This window comes from Rhinolophus sinicus, linkage group LG07 (genome assembly GCF_036562045.2).
Source record: "Rhinolophus sinicus isolate RSC01 linkage group LG07, ASM3656204v1, whole genome shotgun sequence".
Lineage (NCBI taxonomy): Eukaryota > Metazoa > Chordata > Mammalia > Chiroptera > Rhinolophidae > Rhinolophus > Rhinolophus sinicus.
In genome coordinates, this window is record NC_133757.1 from 82,285,864 (window position 1) to 82,304,687 (window position 18,824).

Sequence of the window (18,824 nt, forward strand, 5' to 3'; positions counted from 1 at the left end):
GTTTCTCTCTGTCTGACTTATTTCACTCAACATAATGCTCTCTAGGTCCATCCATGTTGTCACACTTACTCATCTCTTTAAAGACCCTAGCTCCAAATACAGTCACATTCTGAGGTACTGGGGGTTAGGACTTCAACACATAAACAAATAAGCTTGTAACACCCACAAAATGTCAGAGATCCCCCTTGCAGTCATTGTGACAATGAAAAACATTCTCCAGGTAGCTGGTACTACCCCCAGCTGAGCACAACGCAACATGGTGATTCCTTTGGACAATCCCTGAGTTGTATCCAGGGGTGATAAGACATTCTCCAAATCAATCAATTTATTGATCAACAAACGCCCATGACTAATAGCAGAATTGTTCCTGTTTTGTCTGAGAGCAAGTGTTAATGGAAAGAAAATTCTGAGGAGGGGACATGAGGGAGGTGTGGTGTGGTGTCTACTTCCTCTTCCTCCTAGACTCATCTCCCCCCACCTCCATACCTGTTCCTAACTTAGCAGTACTGAAACCATCCCTCGCCTACAGCCCATAGACTGCAGAGTGGATGGGGGTGCTGTTACAAGCCCTCCATCTAGGGGATCATTGGTCCAAGTGACTGTTTATCTGGGGTCAGGGGAAGTTTCCACACCTAACGAGAGCAAACTTCAGTTTCCCCCTAGATGTGGGTTGAGAAATGGGGAAGCAGGGGTCTGTGGTCATGTCTCTGAGTCACACTGAGTGGTCTATGGTGGAGCTGGCCCAAACCTATCTCTCTTTTGCATCTCTCACAATTGTCTACTTTCAGGTAGAGAGATAAACCCGAGAGAGGTCCCCTTTACCACTTTGGGTCCAGGGGAGCAGAGGTTGGCCATTCTTGGTGGGTAAAAATAACAAAAGCCATGGTTTATCAAGCATGTATTGAGCACCAGACAGACACAGGAGCTCTCATTTAATCTTCACAATGACTCTGTTAGATTGCAATAGTGACCAACCCTATTTTATAGCTGGGGAAGCCAAGGCCCAGAGGGGTGTCATAGCTTGTCTATTGTCACTTACTGGATAAGTGGCAGAGCTGGTATTTGGACTCAGTCTATTACTCCAATGGCTGACCTCTTTCTGTAGCATTAGCTGCCTTTGAGGCACTGTCTGTAAACCTGAATTATTTCTGAGGACCCTGACCTTGTAGCTCTCATTTCAGCTGGCAATTATGGGTAAGAAACAGCGTGGTTTGGTGGAAGAGACATCCTGGGCTAAGATAGGAAACCAGGAGTTGAGTTCTGGGTCTGTGGGTAGTAATATGTGTAGGTCTCCTGAGGCGATCGCCATAATGCAGGTGAGAGATGAGGGGGACCAGGAGCTAACTGTGAGGGTAGGAAGAATTCTGGAACTATTTTGAAGATGTAGTTCAAGGGATTTGTTTGATGTGGGATGAGAGAGAAAGAGAAGAGTAAGGAAAGACTCCCAGGTTTTCAGCTTAAGCAACAGAGTTATCATTACTTAGAGATGGGGAAGGAAAAAAATGCTTATGAACACAATACATTGAAATTTACGTGGTTCATGACCTCTTGCCGAAATTCTTAGAACTTCTTTTGGGTGAAGAATGGATCTTGTGTGTGGTCACGCCCTGCTTCTCTGCTTGATCCTCACATTTTCAGTCACTTCTAATGGCCAGCAGCTGCCACCAGCGTCCACCTGGTCTGGCATGTGGCAAGTGAGAAGTGCCGGTGGGAAAGTGCTTCCTGGAACAGCACTTATGAAAGCCTGGACTTGGTGGACACATACCCCAGCTCCCTCACCCCTCAGGTGAAATGACTCTGAGATGCGTGTCTCTGTGTTTGCCCAGAAGCCTCTGCTGGCATTGAGCTCCCTTTGCCTACATAAGTCACCTGTTGGATAACACATCTTTGAAGGCATCTTATACGTCTGCCTTTCCTTCCCTCCCTCACTACGTTGCCCCCCCTGCTAGTGTTTCCTGGGATCACCTCCAAAATAAACTACTTGTACTTGAATCCTTGTCTCGGTGTTTACTCTTGGGTGAACTCAAACTAAGACACTATAGGACAGGAGAAGACAAGCTTGTGACACGGTTCTGGTTTGCTTGGGACGGAGGAATTCCGGGGATGTGGGACTTTCAGTGCCAAAGCTTGGAAAATCTGGTCAAAACCGGGATCAGCTGACCACCCTTACAGGAAAATAGTGCGGTATCAGGGAAGTTAGGAGAAAAGAAAGCCTCAGGGAGAAAAGGGGATAAAGCAGACGTAGATCAGATTATTGCGTGGTACTTAAATATACACAATTTTTATTTGTTAGTTATACCTCAATACATCTGGATAAAACAAAAAATACTTGATTATAAAAAGAAAAGAAAAGGGGACCAATGGAGTCAAACATCACCCAAAGGTCAAGTTAGAAGAGACTGAGAAGCAGCCCTTAGACTTAGCACTGAGGAAGGCTTTGGGACATTGAACAATTTTTGGGCACATTGGAGGCAGAAGTCAGACTGCAGGGGACTGAGCCGTGAGGGCATGAGAGGAAGTTGGCACATCACAGTGTAAACAGCTTTTCTAGAACTTTGGCTGTGAAGAGAAAGAAAGAGATAGTGCTTACCGCAGCAGGGAAAATTTTTTTGGGTAAAAGGGATCTGAACATGCTCCCTTCCCTACTTTTATAACCACCCACCATTATTCCCATATTAGATATCCTGGGTTTCCCAGACTGATCTTTTCCCTTCATGATTTTCATCTTTGGGCATTTTGCTTTGTGCTCTGATATATTTCTCCACGTGGTCTTCTAAGCTACTAATTTGGCTCTTGAACAGTGATCAACATTTTCTTTAATTCATTCATTCAGCAAAATTCCTCTTTAATTATTCCCATTTCACTTAGTTCCATAGATCTTTTTGGTGCTGTACTTGAATCTCCTTACATTCTTATTTTCATTATTCTTGTTTGAAGTTGTCTTTCTCCTTCAGAAGCTCTATTTTGCTGGGTGTCCATTATGTTGGGCCATCCATTCTTTTTTCAGGGGCCTCTGGGCCACTTAGGGTTGTAATTTTTCTTTGAGGCTCAGATCTGGTGGTTGAGAACTTAAAACAGTAGCGCGGTGGCACACAGTAGCCCTCTACAGCACACAGCAGCCCTCTGCAGCACACAGCAGCTCTCGCCAACCTCTGGCTGCTCAAGGCAGCCCATCTCCAGGGAGAGCTGTTGTTCACAATCTTAGCTGTAGAGGGCGCAGCTCACTGGACTATGTGGGAATCAAACCTGCAGCCTTGGCTTTGGGAGCACAGTGCTCCCGGCAGGACAAGGTCTGACAATTAAGTTTGCGAACTCATTTTAGGAAAAGTTCTGCATACCTCATTGTTGAATATCACTACGGTCACCTTCTAAGTACTCCCCTTGGGAAGTTATGCACTGACGTTAGCGCCTAGTCCACCGTTCAAAGCAATTTTGGAACTCTTTTTCTGGAATGGCCATCAGAGCTGTCATCGTATTACCCTTGATGTCCTGAATGTCATCAAAATGTCTTCCTTCCAATATTTCCTTTATCTTCGGGTAAAGAAAGAAGTCACTGGGGGCCAGATCAGGTGAGTAGGGAGGGTATTCCAACACAGTTATTTGTCTACTGGCTAAAAACTCCCTCACAGACAGTGCCGTGTGAGCTGGTGCATTGTTGTGATGCAAGAGCCATGAATTGTTGGTGAAAAGTTCAGGTCGTCTAACTTTCATGCAGCCTTTTCAGCACTTCCAAATAGTAAACTTGGTTAACTGTTTGTCCAGTGGGTACAAATTCATAATGAATAATCCCTCTGACATAAAAAAATGTTAGTAATATCATTGCAACAAGTTCTCAAACTGAATTGTCAGACCATATATTTTGTGTGTCTATCTATCATCTATCTATCTATCTATCTATCTATCTATCTATCTATCTATCTATCATCTATCTATCTATCTATCTATCTATCTATCTATCTATCTATCTATCTATCATCTATCTACCATGTATCATCAATCATCTATCCACCTGTCTATATCATTTCTATCACTATATATGGCCTGAAAAGTCTAAAATATTTATTATTTGGCCCTTTACAGAAAACATTTGCTGACCTAGCTTTAGTATACTTAAATGCCACTGACAAAGAACCAGGAGAAAGGATGTGGAAGACTTGAGAGAGAAGAGATAATCAATGGAGAAATATTTGCTAAAGAGACAGGAGGGGATGAAATCCAAAGCACAGAGGGAGGGGCTAGGTTTAAACAAGAGGAGGGACCCCTCCGTTGTTGTAGAAGAATGGAGGGGGAGACAATGGGCATTGATGAGGGAAGGAAGCAAGAATGGGTGTGGATGTGAGTATATTTTTAAGGAACGCCAGAAAGTTGAGGGACTTTCCATCAGCTGGTGTTTATCTTTGTGAAGTAGGAGACAGGTCTGCTACCTTATGTAAAGGGTAAGATGATGAGAATTGAGGAAAGAATTGAAAACAGGAACTCCCCATGTGGGAAAATTGACTAAAGATAGGGAGAGTGAGTTTTAGGTAACATTGAGGACCTTGATTAGATCAGAAAGCACACATTTGTAATGGCTCCAAGTTGAGTGATTCTGGGATCTCACAGCTTTGATGGAGGAGAGGAGAAAAAATATGGTTGGTTCATAAAGAAGGCTGCTTTGGCTGTAACAGATTATCTGACCCAAAGTGGCTTAACAAAAGGAGTTTGTCTTACATAGGCAAAAGCCCAAGGGATGGTTCAGCAACTCAACCGTATCATCAAAGCCCAGATTATTTCCATCATTCCACTCTTGCATTCTTAGTATTTCAATGACATTTTTCTCCAAGCATCATAGTATTAAATGATAATAGACAACAAAAGAAAGTCACAGGCAGGCTGTTTTTAAATTTGTCTATTTTTATCAAGGGAAAAACGTATTTTCCAGTGGGTTTTTTTATATCTCATTGGCTGGAATTGGTAAACCAATTTTCTAAACCAATGTCTAGCAAATAAGAATAAGATCACTATGTTTAGTTCAGATCAGGGTTTCTCAACCTCAGCACTACCGACATTTTGGGAATGAATAATTCTTTGCTCTGTGTATGTGGTCTGCCTTGCGCATTGTAGGGTGTTTAGCAGCACTCCTGGCCTCTACCACTTACATGGCAGTAGCTTTCCTCCTTGTTCCAGTCATGACAACTAAAAGTGTTCTCCAGACATTGATAAATGTCCCTGGGTGGGGGGATCACCCCCTTCTTAGTATCACTGAGCTTAGACCAATCTCACCTGACCTCTGGGTTTAGACACATTGCTGTCCTAAATCTGAGAACAACCAAGGTTATGTTCATAAGGAACATGTGATAGTGGTGATGGCTGCTGAGTAGACAATGCACAGTGCCTGCCATCTTTGGGTCAGTCCTGGATTGGGGTTTTTCCTGGTTGGTGTGGAATCAGCATGAGAAAGCAAAGGTGTTGAAGGTATGAGAGAGAATCATTTGACCTAGTTGATCATGAGATGTAGCTTGGATAAAAAAGGAGGTAAAGCTGATGGTTTGAGGGAATGGATAAGTTTAAAGAGCAAGTTTCGGATCAGTGAGAGAAAGAACTGGAGGAAAGACCTTGAATGGGGCCTCTCCATTTACAAAAAGTCAAGGTAATGTTTGCAACAGTCATGATTTGGGTATCCAGGGACACGCATTGATTGAACACACCATAGCAAAGAGAAATCCAATTCAACACACATTTATTGAGAGCCCATTATGCAGCACAAACACTTCAGGAAGCATAGGTTAAACATTTCTCCTCCAAGGGTGATATGTATAATGATTCCCCTTGTCTTCAGCTTCATTCTTCATGATGCCAACCAGATCCATGGATATGACTTTCCATATGGAGTTGCATGTTCTAGTTTTAATATTTTCTTTTCACTTGTCCTGGAAAGACATCCCCCCATCAAAGATGTTTAGGTTAAAGGTATACGTAAGGATAAAATAAACAAATAAACAAACAAACAACAACAGCAAAACAGAGAAAGAGCAGGAGTGGGTTAAAACCAGAGAGTTCCATCCAGAAGGCAAGGATGGCATGATCTCCTAGCATTTGGAATCCTAGGACAGGTGTTGCCTTCTTTAGCTTACATTGGGAGGACTTCTAAAAAATCCAAGATGAAGAATTTTTTTGGGGAAAAATTTCTGGACATAGTATCCCGGCTTGAGAATTTCAGTCTCCTGGATCTTGGTTTTTGTCTGGGAAGAGGGCTAGACTCTAAGCTTTATGAAGGTAGGGACTGTGTTGATCTTATTACTTTTCATATGTCCATTGCCTACCAAAGTGTCTGGCACATTATAGAACTCAGTAAATATGTTGTTTGCTCCCTACAAGTTACAGCTTTGTTCAGATGCCCCAGATTCCACAGGGGAACCAATATCTCCTGTAGCAGCCCATGAGGCTAGGAGTTCCTGGCCTAGTTATGAGAGTCATTGTATTCAGGAAGTCCAAAGCTATGCCTTTCCTCCTTATGTGGCTTGTGGGGACAGAGCCGGGAGTGCAGTTTCCAGGCTCTTGGCCTCACGTGGAAAGGTGCTGGCTCAGGTAGTAAATGACCATCAACTGTGATTGAACGGCCATCAGCTGTGGCTAGTTGGCCGTCAGCTGTAACCAGTGAGCCATTGGCCACTAATATAACTGCTGTGGCTGCACTAGCAGCAAATGGGGGCTAGCAAGAAGATGGTGGCTGGCAAGCGTGGACTGCAGTTAGCACGGCAGAGTGTGGGTTGCGAATTGCAGAGAAGTGGACAGCAGGTTACGGATAGTGTGGCTCCTGCTTCCTGTGTCTCCAACCCAGCTGCCAGCAAGAATATAGCGGTATGACTCCCCTATCTATGGCTCTGTGGATGTTCCTTTTTGGCCTCACCATATCCTGCGTTCTTATGCAGGGAGTGGGACTAGAGACCCCGCACGACACCCTGCATGACATGGCTCATTCACAGAGCTCTGCGTCCAGTAAAGTATGACTTTCCCCATAGACAGTATTGCTTAGTTCCATAACTGACCTTCCAATGTTATCAAGTTTCTAGGGAACAGAGCTAGAAAGTTAACCCAGGGCCAAATTTGTCCACAGAAAGGGTTTTGATCGCTTTTTATTCATACCCTGTGCCTAGAAAAATAAAAGCTCAAGATATTCTTTTAATTAAAGCAAACATATTTCTTCAAGAGAGCTAATGTGTTTTGTATATATTAAAAATATAAAAAATAAATACATAATATATAAAGAATCTATTATATATTCCCTTTAAAAAGATGCACTTATTCAATTTCCACAATGTTAAGCAATAATAATAATAGTAATAATAATAATAATAGTAATTTCCCTTATTTCTTTTGGGAAATAGTAGCTAGGGTGCTGGCAGCTTTCGGAATTATTTTGGATTATCTGGGAAAACTTTCAAAGGTCACAGCCAATGGTTAGCACCTACTACAATTTTACTCTTATTGAGAATGTTTAAGCCTAATATTCACAAAATTTCTTTCTGATCACCTAAAGTGCCCAAGACTTTTTTTCCTTTTGGTCTTTTTGAAAATTTTTGAGTGAATTCCCCTTAACTCCCTCCAACAAAAGACAGATGTTTTTTCAGTGATCTCAATATTTCCACTGTTAGAGAAAATCACATGTTATCTCAATAAATGTAGATAATAATGTATCAGAAATGCCTCAATTTTGTTTAGCTTAAAAATAACATATTTTAAGGCTTTTAGGCTGGCAGAGATGGTGGATGTGCACACGAGAGTCAAAAACTAAATGAGATTAGGAGCATTTTTATGGATTATGAACTTTGAGCCCATCTGCTCATCTAGTGACATAGCTTCTTATAAGTATGTCCTCTCATTTCTCTACAAGAGCAAATAAGGGATAATATGGAGAGGAGTCTCAGATGGTGCTAGAAGCTCATTCTTTGGTGCAATGAGCCTAACTTAGCTCAATGGAAGAACAAATTACCAACAACCAAGTTCCAGAGAGGTTCCCTTTCTAATAGGACCATTTCCTCTCCCAGGAGGTCCCATTACTCCATGCACTTCTCCCCTATAATTATGTAGAGCAGCTGGCATGCAGTCCCTCTCCTGGAGTCCTTTTCATGTTATCCACCAGCTCCACTGGGCTCATGTCCACCTTTCTTTGGGATAGTAGGAGTTCAGATGACGACCACTCGGCTGTGTCTATGATTGTAAGTCTCCTCCCAAAGGAGTCTACTTTAGATGGTAGTGGTGCTGGTGATGTGTTTTACCCACACTTCTTTGAATGACAAGAATAGATACCAAAGGCAGCTTAAGCACTGTTAGTGAGCAGGGTCACTAGGAACAGTACAGTGAGAATAAGGAATGCCAACCAGGTCATCAGGAAGAGAACTCTTTTCCATGCCTCCAGGAAGGGGAGCTCGTATTAAGATAAGGAGAGGAAGTTCGGGGGGTCAAGGGTGAAACATGAGAATAAATCACAAATTCTCTTACCGCACTGGATTTTGAGTAAAGGCCAAACCTGCTGGAAAGTGTGTAAGTCTCAGACTCAGATTTACATTTTATGATGTCTCTCCACCACTTTCGGACCTGGAACATCAAAGAAAATACCAGGATGGTTTTGTTAACATTGGAGAAGAGAAAAGCTTGAGTCAGAAAAAAGGTAAATGACATTATGGAAAAACTTTTCCTATAAAAGGTGGTCTATACACACAATGGAATGTTATTCAGACTTAAAAAGAAATGAAATTCTGACACATGCTAAAACGTGGATGAATCTTGAAGACATTACACTGAGTGAGATAAGCCAGTCACAAAAGGACAAATACAGTATTATTTCATATGTATGAGATCCTTATAATAATTAAATAAATTGAGACAGAAAGTAGAACAGTGGTTACCAGGGGCTTGGCAGGGGAGAATGAGCTGTTATTCTTTAATGGGGAGAGGGTTTTAGTTTGGGATGATGAAAAAGTTCTAGAGATGGATGGTGGTGATGGTTGCATGACAATGTGAATGTATGTACTACCAGTGACCTCTACACTTAAACAAGGTTAAAATGGTAAATTTTATGTTATATATATTTTACCATAATAGTTTTTTTCCCATATAATAGAATACATCTTTGTTGTAGAAAATTTACAAAATATGCATAGTCAGAGGAAGAAAATAGAAATCACACACAATTCCTCAATCTAGTGAAAAATAACTGATGTTTTGGTGGTATCTTTCCATGTGTCTTGGCTTGAGGTCCCCCATAAGCAGACCCTGAGACAAGGGTTCAAGTATAAAGAGTTCCTTTGAGGGGTGATCCCAGGAAACACCAGTAGATCAATGGGAAAGTGATATAGGGAAGGGAAGGCAGCAAGTAACAAGTGCATAATTCTTTCCCCTGTGGACAACTGGGCTCAGTGTCATTGGGGAACTCTGGGAGATAGCACAGGATACATCTCAGAGTCATCCACCTCAGGGGCAAGGGATCTGGGACATTTATCCACCAGCTCCCATCAGTCATTGGCTGATGGCTGCTGTCAAGGGCCATTACTCTCTAGAACTACCAGCTTGTTTTGTGCATGGGCCAGGCACGTCCTGTGGGCGGTAAGAAGCCCACAGGCACAGAGTCACAGGTGTTTGCAATAAGCTATAAGATGAATGCCAAAGGAATATGAGGGGGGCAATCAACAGTATCTGCTGCACCGAGGTTTTCAGCCTTGGCACTATTGACACGTGGGGCTGATCATCCTTTGTGGTGGGGGCTGCCCTGTGCAGTGTAGGATGTTTAACAACATCCCTGGCCTCTACCCACTGGATGCCAGTAGCACCCCTCCCCCCAGGGGTGACAATCAAAAATGTCCCGAGACATTGCTAAATATGCCCCCTGTGGGGATGCTTGAGAACTGTTGTGCTTCACCATGTGCACCCATACCCATACATAAGCAAGTATATAACGACAACATAAACAATAAATGTGTATATACATTATGTAAAAAATGGAACCTTCTGGAGCAACATTTTGAAACTTGCTTTTTCACTAATATATTTGGAATATCCTTCCAGTCCTACAATATTCTTGTGGCTGGACAAAAATTAACAATTTAATGTTCCACGCCTATGCTTGTCCTCTGCTCTCCAGAAAGTGTCTGCTCTGTCACTCAGTTTCTTCCTCTCCCTCATCCACTGAGGAGATGTTTTTCTTTCCTTAGTTTGGTTCTTTGGGCACCTGCACGCAGGAGTGAGGTAAAAAGGAAGGGAGGAAGGGAGAAAGAGAGGGAAAGAGAGAAAGAGGGATGGAGGAAAGGGAGGAGGGGGAAGAGAGAGAGAGGGAGAGAGAGAAAGGAGGAGGAGGAGAATAGTACTAGTACCAGGAAAGAAAGTATATGAGTTAGTCAGGACATGTTTTGCTGCAGTAACAAACAATCTCAAAATCTTAGTGGCTGAACTCAATAAAGGGTTACCATGAACTATGTGTCTTCTTCATGAGAAGCACAAATGAAGACCTTGAGTGATTTTGTATTTCTTCTGGTTGATGGGCTATGTTTATTGGGCCATTGTACCTCCTGGACTATGTGGATCCCAGCTTCATTGGGGTTTCAGTCTTTTACAACATTCTATATCATGGTTGCATAGTATCCTGTTCTATAGATGTAGTATAATTTAACTAAATCTTGGTACAAGTATGTCAACATAGTTCAATAGTATACAGTAGGGTTTCACCATGCCTGGGGTTCAATTCTAGAGCCAGCATGCAGTCCAAATGATTCCTGAGTGTCCCTCACTAAGGCACCATCTTAGAGGCTTATCTCAATGAGCCCAAAGCAGCCAGTATTTCCCGTTGGACATACACCACTGTTTCTTTTGTGAAGATGCAGACACATTAATTGACTTGTATTTAGTAGCCATACTGAATGTAAAATATATATATTGAAGAACTGAAAACTTGCACTATAGGGTGCTTCAGGAAGGGACACGAATTGAGGGAACAGTACACACAAGTCTTTTGCATTGTGCTCTTTCAGGTGAGTACAGCCAGTGAGAAGAGTTGCCTACAGTTTTCTTTGACTATTCACGGAAGCTACATAGAGATAGATGAATGGATGGATAGAAGGATGGATATGTGGATAGACTATGTGATAAAACAACTATGCTCAATGTTAATCTAGGTGGTTGATATACAGTATGTCCTCGAATACTATCACGTCATTCAATGTCATTTTGTTATAATGTTAATGAGATGCTCACTTCTTGTTTATATTCATTAGCCTGTGGTAAAATTGGTTTCATCCAGGGCTTACTGTATATGTGTTTCCTGCATAATTCTTTCAACATTTTATATGTTTGAAAATGTTCATAATAAAATGTTGGAAAAAATAGATTATTTAATGTCATTGTAGAGCTATTAAAACATGTTAGTGTGGAGACTATACAACCACATGGAAATGTGTTTAAGAATTTATGTGTTTAAGTAGTGTGGTAGATTGCAGTATTCATCTCAATTATTCATTCCTCTGTCATACTTGTAGTACCGTGTTTCCCCGAAAATAAGACCTATCCAGACCATCACCTCTAATGCATGTTTTGGAGCAAAAATTAATATAAGACTTGGTATTATATTATATTATATTAGACCTGGTCTTATATTATATTAAAATAAGACCGGGTCTTATATTAATTTTGCTCCAAATATTTTAAAATTATATTAAATTTGCTCCAAAAGACACATTAGAGCTGATGGTCTGGCTAGGTCTCATTTTCAGGGAAACACGGGTATTACACCCTGTGTTAGCCTCATGGTGGGTGAAGGCGTCTTCTCCCTAGACTTTGGGCTTGGACATGTGACTGTCTTTGGCCAATGGGATATCAGTGGAGGTACAAGCAGAATCACAAGGCTTGAAATAGGCTTCCTGTGATTTTGCCATTGTCACAAGAAGAATTTATGTTGGGAAACTGCTCCCCTTTCTTCCAAGCCTCAGGATGAATCACAAAGAACAGACATGAATATGATCTGCATTCTGGAGCCAAGCCAAGCTGAGCCCAGCCAACATCAGATGAACTCTAACCAACCTGCAGACTTGAGAAGGAGAAAAGTAAATATTTGTGTTTAAGCTACTGAGATTTTTTTGAGGTTGTTTGATACACAGCGATAGCTGACTATTACAAATGAGAATTCTGAAGAAAAACATGACATTTCCTTGATGTAGTAATTATTTACCTTCTGAAGGCCTTTAATAAATTTACATTTCTTACAATCAATAGCATCTCAAAGTAGAGAAGATACAGGTAGTATTTACACACTGCTCACAAGTTCATATAAAAATTTAGAGAACATGGATTTAAATGTTCATTAAACTATATTCCTGCAAATTTTTCTTCACTTTAAAACAATAAAGACAGGGATCAATGTTTACCTGCTGGCTGAGGACGCAGTAGACCAGGAAGATGAAGACGCCCTGCAGGCTGTTGATGATGGTGAAGAGGTAGGCCATGGCGCGGGCAGCTGGGCCCACCTGCAGGATGCCCAGACTCCAGGTGCAGCCCAAGATGAAGAGCTGAGCTGTTGCTTTGAGTGTCAGCATCCTGAGGGGAGTAAAATAGGAAAATGTGTAAAAGGTAATAATGGACATGGACACCCCTATAGTGTAGCTGTTTCTGGTCAAGACGCTGGAGCGAGCCTGCCTCAATTTAAACCCAAGGCAGCCCTGACCAACTGTGACACGGGGCAAGTTACTTTGCCTTTCTGTAACTTGGGTCCTTCATCTTTATAATAATTGTATTTCCCAGGGCTGCTGCAAAGATTAAGTGAGACTTTAACATACCTAAAGTATTTAGGACAGTATGTAGAATAAAATCAGTACCATATATACCTAAAGCATTCCAAACCTAGGCACTTTTTATCTCTCTCTCTCTCTCTCTCTCTCTAGATTATTTATAGATGAGGAGGTCATATAATTTGTTATTCAAATAGAGAGGCTTTTGAAATCAAAAGGGGTGTTATTAGTAACTACAACAGGTCAACAGGCATAAACTAGGACTGTTCCAGGCAAACTGAGATGTAAGGTCATTATCTATCTATCTATCTATCTATCTGTCATCTCCCTAATTTTAAACTATAATATTTTATGTGAAAAAAGCTGGTTGAGGAACAATTTATGTGGTGTAATGCTATTGTATATGTGCCTGTCTGTTCTACAGAAATACACAGAAAAATCTTGGGAAAAAAATCATACATTTCATATCATACTTATAAGGTTTGTTAACTCTGGTGTTCTTGGGAAGTGGAAGTAGCAGGAAAAGGGGCAGTTATCCATTTTCACTTTTTACTTTATGTATTTTGAAAAAAAAATGAAAAAAGTTAATGTGTTATCTTTGTGATTAAAATGAAAAAAAAAATTATGTGTTCCAATAAAATAGATGCTGCAAAGTAAAAAAATGCTCATAGTCCCCAATTTTTTGAAATAGTGTACAAAATAGATCTTAATCTAAATCCTTCCCAAACTCATTACACATAACTCTTAGTTATACATTTAAGTTTGTTATAATTAGACAAATTGGTCTCTACTAATTGCGATAAACCCAGTTTTGTTGGGGCATCCTTCAGAAGTACAACTCTTAGAGTTTCTATAGAATTTAAGCTTTCAGTAACTGATGGATTAGGAATTCTCGGTTGTTTTTGATAAAAAGAGTACTCTTGTGTGTGTCTTGTGTTGTGTGGCAGAAACTGTTGTTTTTTTCCATTATCCTCCTTTTCCTTTTAGGGTTAGAGCCCTTCCTTCTTTGAATTTTTTCAAGGACACATGGCCACCAAAGTTAGAGGTGATATTTCCCAGCCTCCTTTACAGTTAGTTAGACGTCACCATATGACTAAGATCTAGACAATGGGATATGAGCTAATGGTGAATGTGCAACTTTCATTTCACCTCCTTACCATGGATGCGAAACTGACAAAGACAACATCCTAAGGGATGGTGGAGAAACACAATAGAAAGAACCTGACTCCCTGGATCACTTTGTGGAGCAGAGCTTCCCTACTATCCCTGGACTTTTCACCTCTGGACTGTGACATGAAAGTAACATAAACTTCTATTTCACTCTTTTTTTTTCGGATTATTTTTTGGTCTTTTTTTTTTTTTTTTGTCTCATCAGCTTAGCCTGTACTCTAGCTAATACAGCTTCTATTAATTGTGACATTGGGAGATAACAGTGGCATTGCTACTCCCTGGACCCTGATGTGTGTGGTTCTGTATGAGGGACAAGAAGGGGGTGAGCAGAAATACCATTTGCTCCATCTTACTTCGTATTCTGGATGGTTGACACATCACTATTGAGCGAGGAGAGTTTTCTTTTCAAAATCCAAAGGACCAAGAGAAAAAATATTAAATTCACCTGCAGGAATGACACAGACCAGGCAAAATGCAGGTTAAAATAATGTACCATGTCCATTATAAATTGCATACAACTCCTACTTTCCTGTGCATGGGATTGACTTGGTGGAAGGTGGAAAGATCAAACCACACAATAGAGAAAATGCATGCCCCTTGTACTGTCTTGCTCCCAGTACTTCTGGGGCTTCTTCCATCAGGAACACTAGAGCTACATACTCACTCACACAGATAATGGCACAGACTGGGCCAAGGAAACCCCAGATGAATCCTTGTTTCAGGTGGAGCCAGCAGCTGGGAACAAGGGGAAAAAGGACACAAAGAGAGGTCAGAGAAAGCACAAAAAATGAACATGAAATGACACCTTTTCCTAGTAAAGAGCTTTTCCAACATCTCCTGAAGATGTCAGCTGATGGCAATGAAGGCTTTGATTATTCACTACATTGCGTATTTTTAAAGCACAGTCCTGTTGAATTTTCACACTAGTATTGTGAGTGTGAGGCAATGGGGACAATCGTTATCCCCATTTTACTAATGAGGGGACTGAGACTTGAAAACTCTAAATTATGGGAGGAATAAAGCTGGTACCTAACCACAAAACTCCCTTCTTCCAGAACCTTCCCTGCTCATACCACCATCTTTCCCCGCTTCACAGGGAAAAATTAGAGCTGTTACACTCAAGGGAAAATTAGAGTGCATTTGCTGTGGATATCTCAATCACCATCATTAACACTGCCTCCCCGCAACTGTCCATGTCACAGGGTGAGAGTCAAGCTCACCGATCAGGTGTCCCATAAAGGTGAGGCCTGGACGCTGCGGAAATGGCCACGATCACAGCCGGGACTCCGTAGCCCACAGGGAACACGAACTTCCTCATGAACCTGCTCACGCTGGAGTAGTTGACCACCGTCAGGTTGCGTGCAGTGAGGAAGAGGTGCAGGCCCTCCAGCAGCATCCAGGTGAAGGACGCCAGGTAGAGGTAGTGTAAGGCACCCGCGATGACGGCGCACAGCACCTGGGGGAGGAGTGAGAGTCACGGGGGGGGGGCGGGGAGTCAGGGGGAGCGTGGCCCCAGGACCTCTCCTGTGCCTTGCCATTGGGGAGAACTCGGATGTGTATGAAGGAGTTGTCACAAGAGGGTTTGTCTGCTCGTTGCGTCACTCGGTGTGAAAGTGGCTACTCACCGCGCTAACCTTCCCACCACCCAAGGCCATTTGATTAAGGTGTCGATGCAGCAGGGGCCCATGAACTCCACGTCCCCTGGTGAGGGCAGGGGGTCCTTTGGGACCGTGTCAGTACCTTGGGCTCAGTTCTGTCGATGGCCGTGAGGAAGAGCAGGTGGGCCAGGAAGAGGCAGAGCGAGAGCTGCAGGTGGAGCGAGGTGCTGGTGTTCTGGATGGCTTTGCACAGCAGGAAGGTGAGGGCTGCCAGGAGGAGGCACAGCAGAGACAGGCTCAGCCCCACGTAGGTGATCACAGCCAGGGTGGGATCCTCCACCTGGGACCCAGTGAAGAGAGATCACAGTCACACTTTGCTGCTCTGGGATTATGGTTTTTCCCCCCTTGGAACAAGGTATCCCAAACAGGCATGAAGCCGGATGATAGAGTGTGAGAAGTATGTGTTAGACTAAGTCTTTCTTTTCAGCTTTATTGAGCTATACCTAACATACAGAATAATACACATATTGAGTGCATACATTTTGATGAGTTTGGAGATAGGCATATACTCTGCTCTACAAAGTCACTCTGAAACCCATTATATCACAGGCTTCACCATCCTGTAGCTGCACCATCTGGAGTATGTTGCTTCCTCATCATTGTGGAAGGTCCCACATGGAATTGTCTATGCTTCATCCCAGAAAGGTAGCATTGCTTTTAACAGCTCCCAATAGGAAACAACCTAGATACCTATTAACTGTAGAATGGATAAGTAAGTTGTAGTATAGTCATGCAAGAAAATATTATACATCAATGAAAATGAATGAACTAAGGCTATGCCCAACTCATAGATGAATTTCATAAATGTAATGATGAATGAAAGAAGTATTTGATGCTTTTAAACCAATTTTAGCTTCCCCACTGCTCTGTGTAACAGGAGAGGTTAGAGACTTGCACCAAATGTTCTGGGGGTACCACCTTCATCCCTGAGAAGAGGAGAGGGATGCAGGACTTCCCGTGTGCTATCACCCAGCCTATGTCAGTAGTAAGTCCTCTGACCCCACATCTAGGACATGTGTCCAATCTGACCTTCTCCCACCTCCTCTACTGCTGCCACCTGAATCTGGCCATCATCATCTCTCTGTGGGAGTCCTCTCTTGATCACTATCCACTTTTGACCTGGGAGCCAGAGGGATCTTCTAATGACAAATATGCAGCATTCCCAATGGAAATCCTCTATTGCCTTTCCATTGCAATTTGAATGAAATCTAAATTCCTGACCATGGCATTTGAGGTCTAGCACATTTCTCCCGGTTTCATCTCTCCAACCTTGTCTCCTTCCAACTCCCTCTCATTCACTCTGCCCCAGCCACACTTCCTTTTTGAACACACCAAATTTTTCTCTCTTCAGAGTCTTTATACAAACATGTATCTCTTCTTTGGATGCTGTTTCTGAGACTCTTTCCTTCTGACTTTTCCATCCAAATAATGTGAAATTCACCATTTTACTGTGTACAGTTCAGTGTCATTTAGTACATTCACTATGTTGTGAAACCATCACCTCTATTTAGTTCCAGAATATTTCCATCAGTCCAAAAGGAGACTCCATTCCCATTAAACAGTTACCGCCATTTCCTCCTTCCCCCAGCCCCTGAAACCACCAATTTGCTTTCTGTTTCTATGGATTTGCCTGTTCTGGACATTTCACATAAGTGGAATCAGACACTATGTGGCCTTTTGTGTCTGGCTTCTCTCACTCAGCATCATGTTTTCAAGGTTCATCCACTTTGTAGCACTACTGACTCTTAATATTCAGGCTTCAGCTTGAATATTTAATCCTCCTCTGACCGCTTTATCTGAAGAGGCACGCCTCTGCCGTTACGCCAACCCCTCGCTCATTTTCCTTTTCTTTATAGCACATATCACCACCTACTAGGGCCTCAAAAAGTACTAGTTGGAGGAATTAGTGTTTTCAGCATACCTGGCTGGTGAAGGCCACCAGGACAGCAAAAGTGGACAGGTGGGTACATTTGCACATAGTGTGACTCTTGTTCACTTGTATCAAGAAACAGCCATCCCTGGACCAGTGGCCACCCTCCTCTGTGCTTTTCCAGAAGACACAAAAGACGTTTTTGCTCAGGGGCTTCACCTGAAAATAGAATGGGCTCGTTGCGTTCTGCTCAGACGGGAAAACTCTCAGAGTGTTACTACACCGAGGTGGCGAACGAGGAGAACCATGCTTAGAAGTGACCGGTGATTCTATTTGAAGTGAACAGGATGACCAACCGCCAGGACACCTGCCCCACAGACCCGGCTCTATAGGGATTTCACAAAACAGAAAATACGGTCCTCTCTCTCTGTGGGAGCCAGACTCATACAACATGTCATTGGTTTTATGACTTTGTCCCTTACTGTGGGAGTCAGACAAAAAACAAAGTGTGAGACTCACACCAAGTTTTCTCCCAAATACTCTCTAAGACAAATTCCCCTGGTCCCTTCACACCAGTTCTGTCCCTGCCAACACAATAATTGCTCATGTGATGAGAGAGGTAGTATAGGAAAAAAACATCACCAGGAGAGAGAGAATCAAATTAGCCTTCAACCCCTGTTTGTGCCAGGGCTTCTAGAGGCACACTTCATAGGGCCAAGGAGACGAGTCAGATGCTTTCCTGTTTGGGGTCTGCATCCCTTTGATAAGCCACTGGTCCATTCCCAGAGTTCTAGCTCCACTCCTGCTGCTCTATGTTATACATAACAAATTCTAAACCTAGATTTTATGCATCAGGTAGAGAAGACCTACATTTCCCCACCTTTTCCCTTTAACTCTTACTTCTTAAATTTTACATTAAATTAAATTAAATTAATTTTTCCAGCTTTATTGGGCCACAATTGACACAGAACATTGTATAAGTTTAAAGTGTACAGTGCAATGATTTGATACATGTATACTCGTGTATTGTGAAGTGATTACCGTAAGTTTAGTTAACATCCATCACTTCACAGTTACAATTTTTATTTTGTGGTGAGAACTTTTAAAATCTACTCTCTTAGCAACTTTCAAATATACAGTACAGTAACTGTGAACTAGAGTCCCCATGCTGTATGTTAGATCCCCCAGAACTTATTCTTCTTATAATGAGAAGTTTGTACCCTTTGATCACCTTCACCTAATTCTCTCACCCTTGACCCCTGGCAACCACCAATCTGTTCTCTGTTTCTATGAGTTTGGCTTTTTTAGAGTGCACATATGAGTGGAATCATCCGTATTTGTCTCTCTCTGTCTGACTTAAGTCACTTAGCATCA

General features: G+C 42.2%; 1 protein-coding gene across 1 annotated transcript in view; it reads right to left on the reverse strand.

Annotated features, from left to right (window-relative positions):
• Positions 1-5,702: 5,702 nt before the first annotated feature.
• Positions 5,703-18,824, reverse strand: part of ADGRE3 (adhesion G protein-coupled receptor E3) — a 44,230-nt gene continuing 31,108 nt past the window's right edge. The window contains exons 12-19 of the mRNA XM_074338118.1: positions 17,502-17,669; positions 15,663-15,860; positions 15,143-15,378; positions 14,591-14,657; positions 14,276-14,367; positions 12,393-12,561; positions 8,482-8,577; positions 5,703-5,909 (exon numbers count right to left, since the gene is read on the reverse strand). Of these exons, the coding sequence (XP_074194219.1) occupies positions 5,901-5,909; positions 8,482-8,577; positions 12,393-12,561; positions 14,276-14,367; positions 14,591-14,657; positions 15,143-15,378; positions 15,663-15,860; positions 17,502-17,669 (1,035 nt within the window). The 3' untranslated portion in view covers positions 5,703-5,900. The remainder of the gene's footprint in view (positions 5,910-8,481; positions 8,578-12,392; positions 12,562-14,275; positions 14,368-14,590; positions 14,658-15,142; positions 15,379-15,662; positions 15,861-17,501; positions 17,670-18,824) is intronic.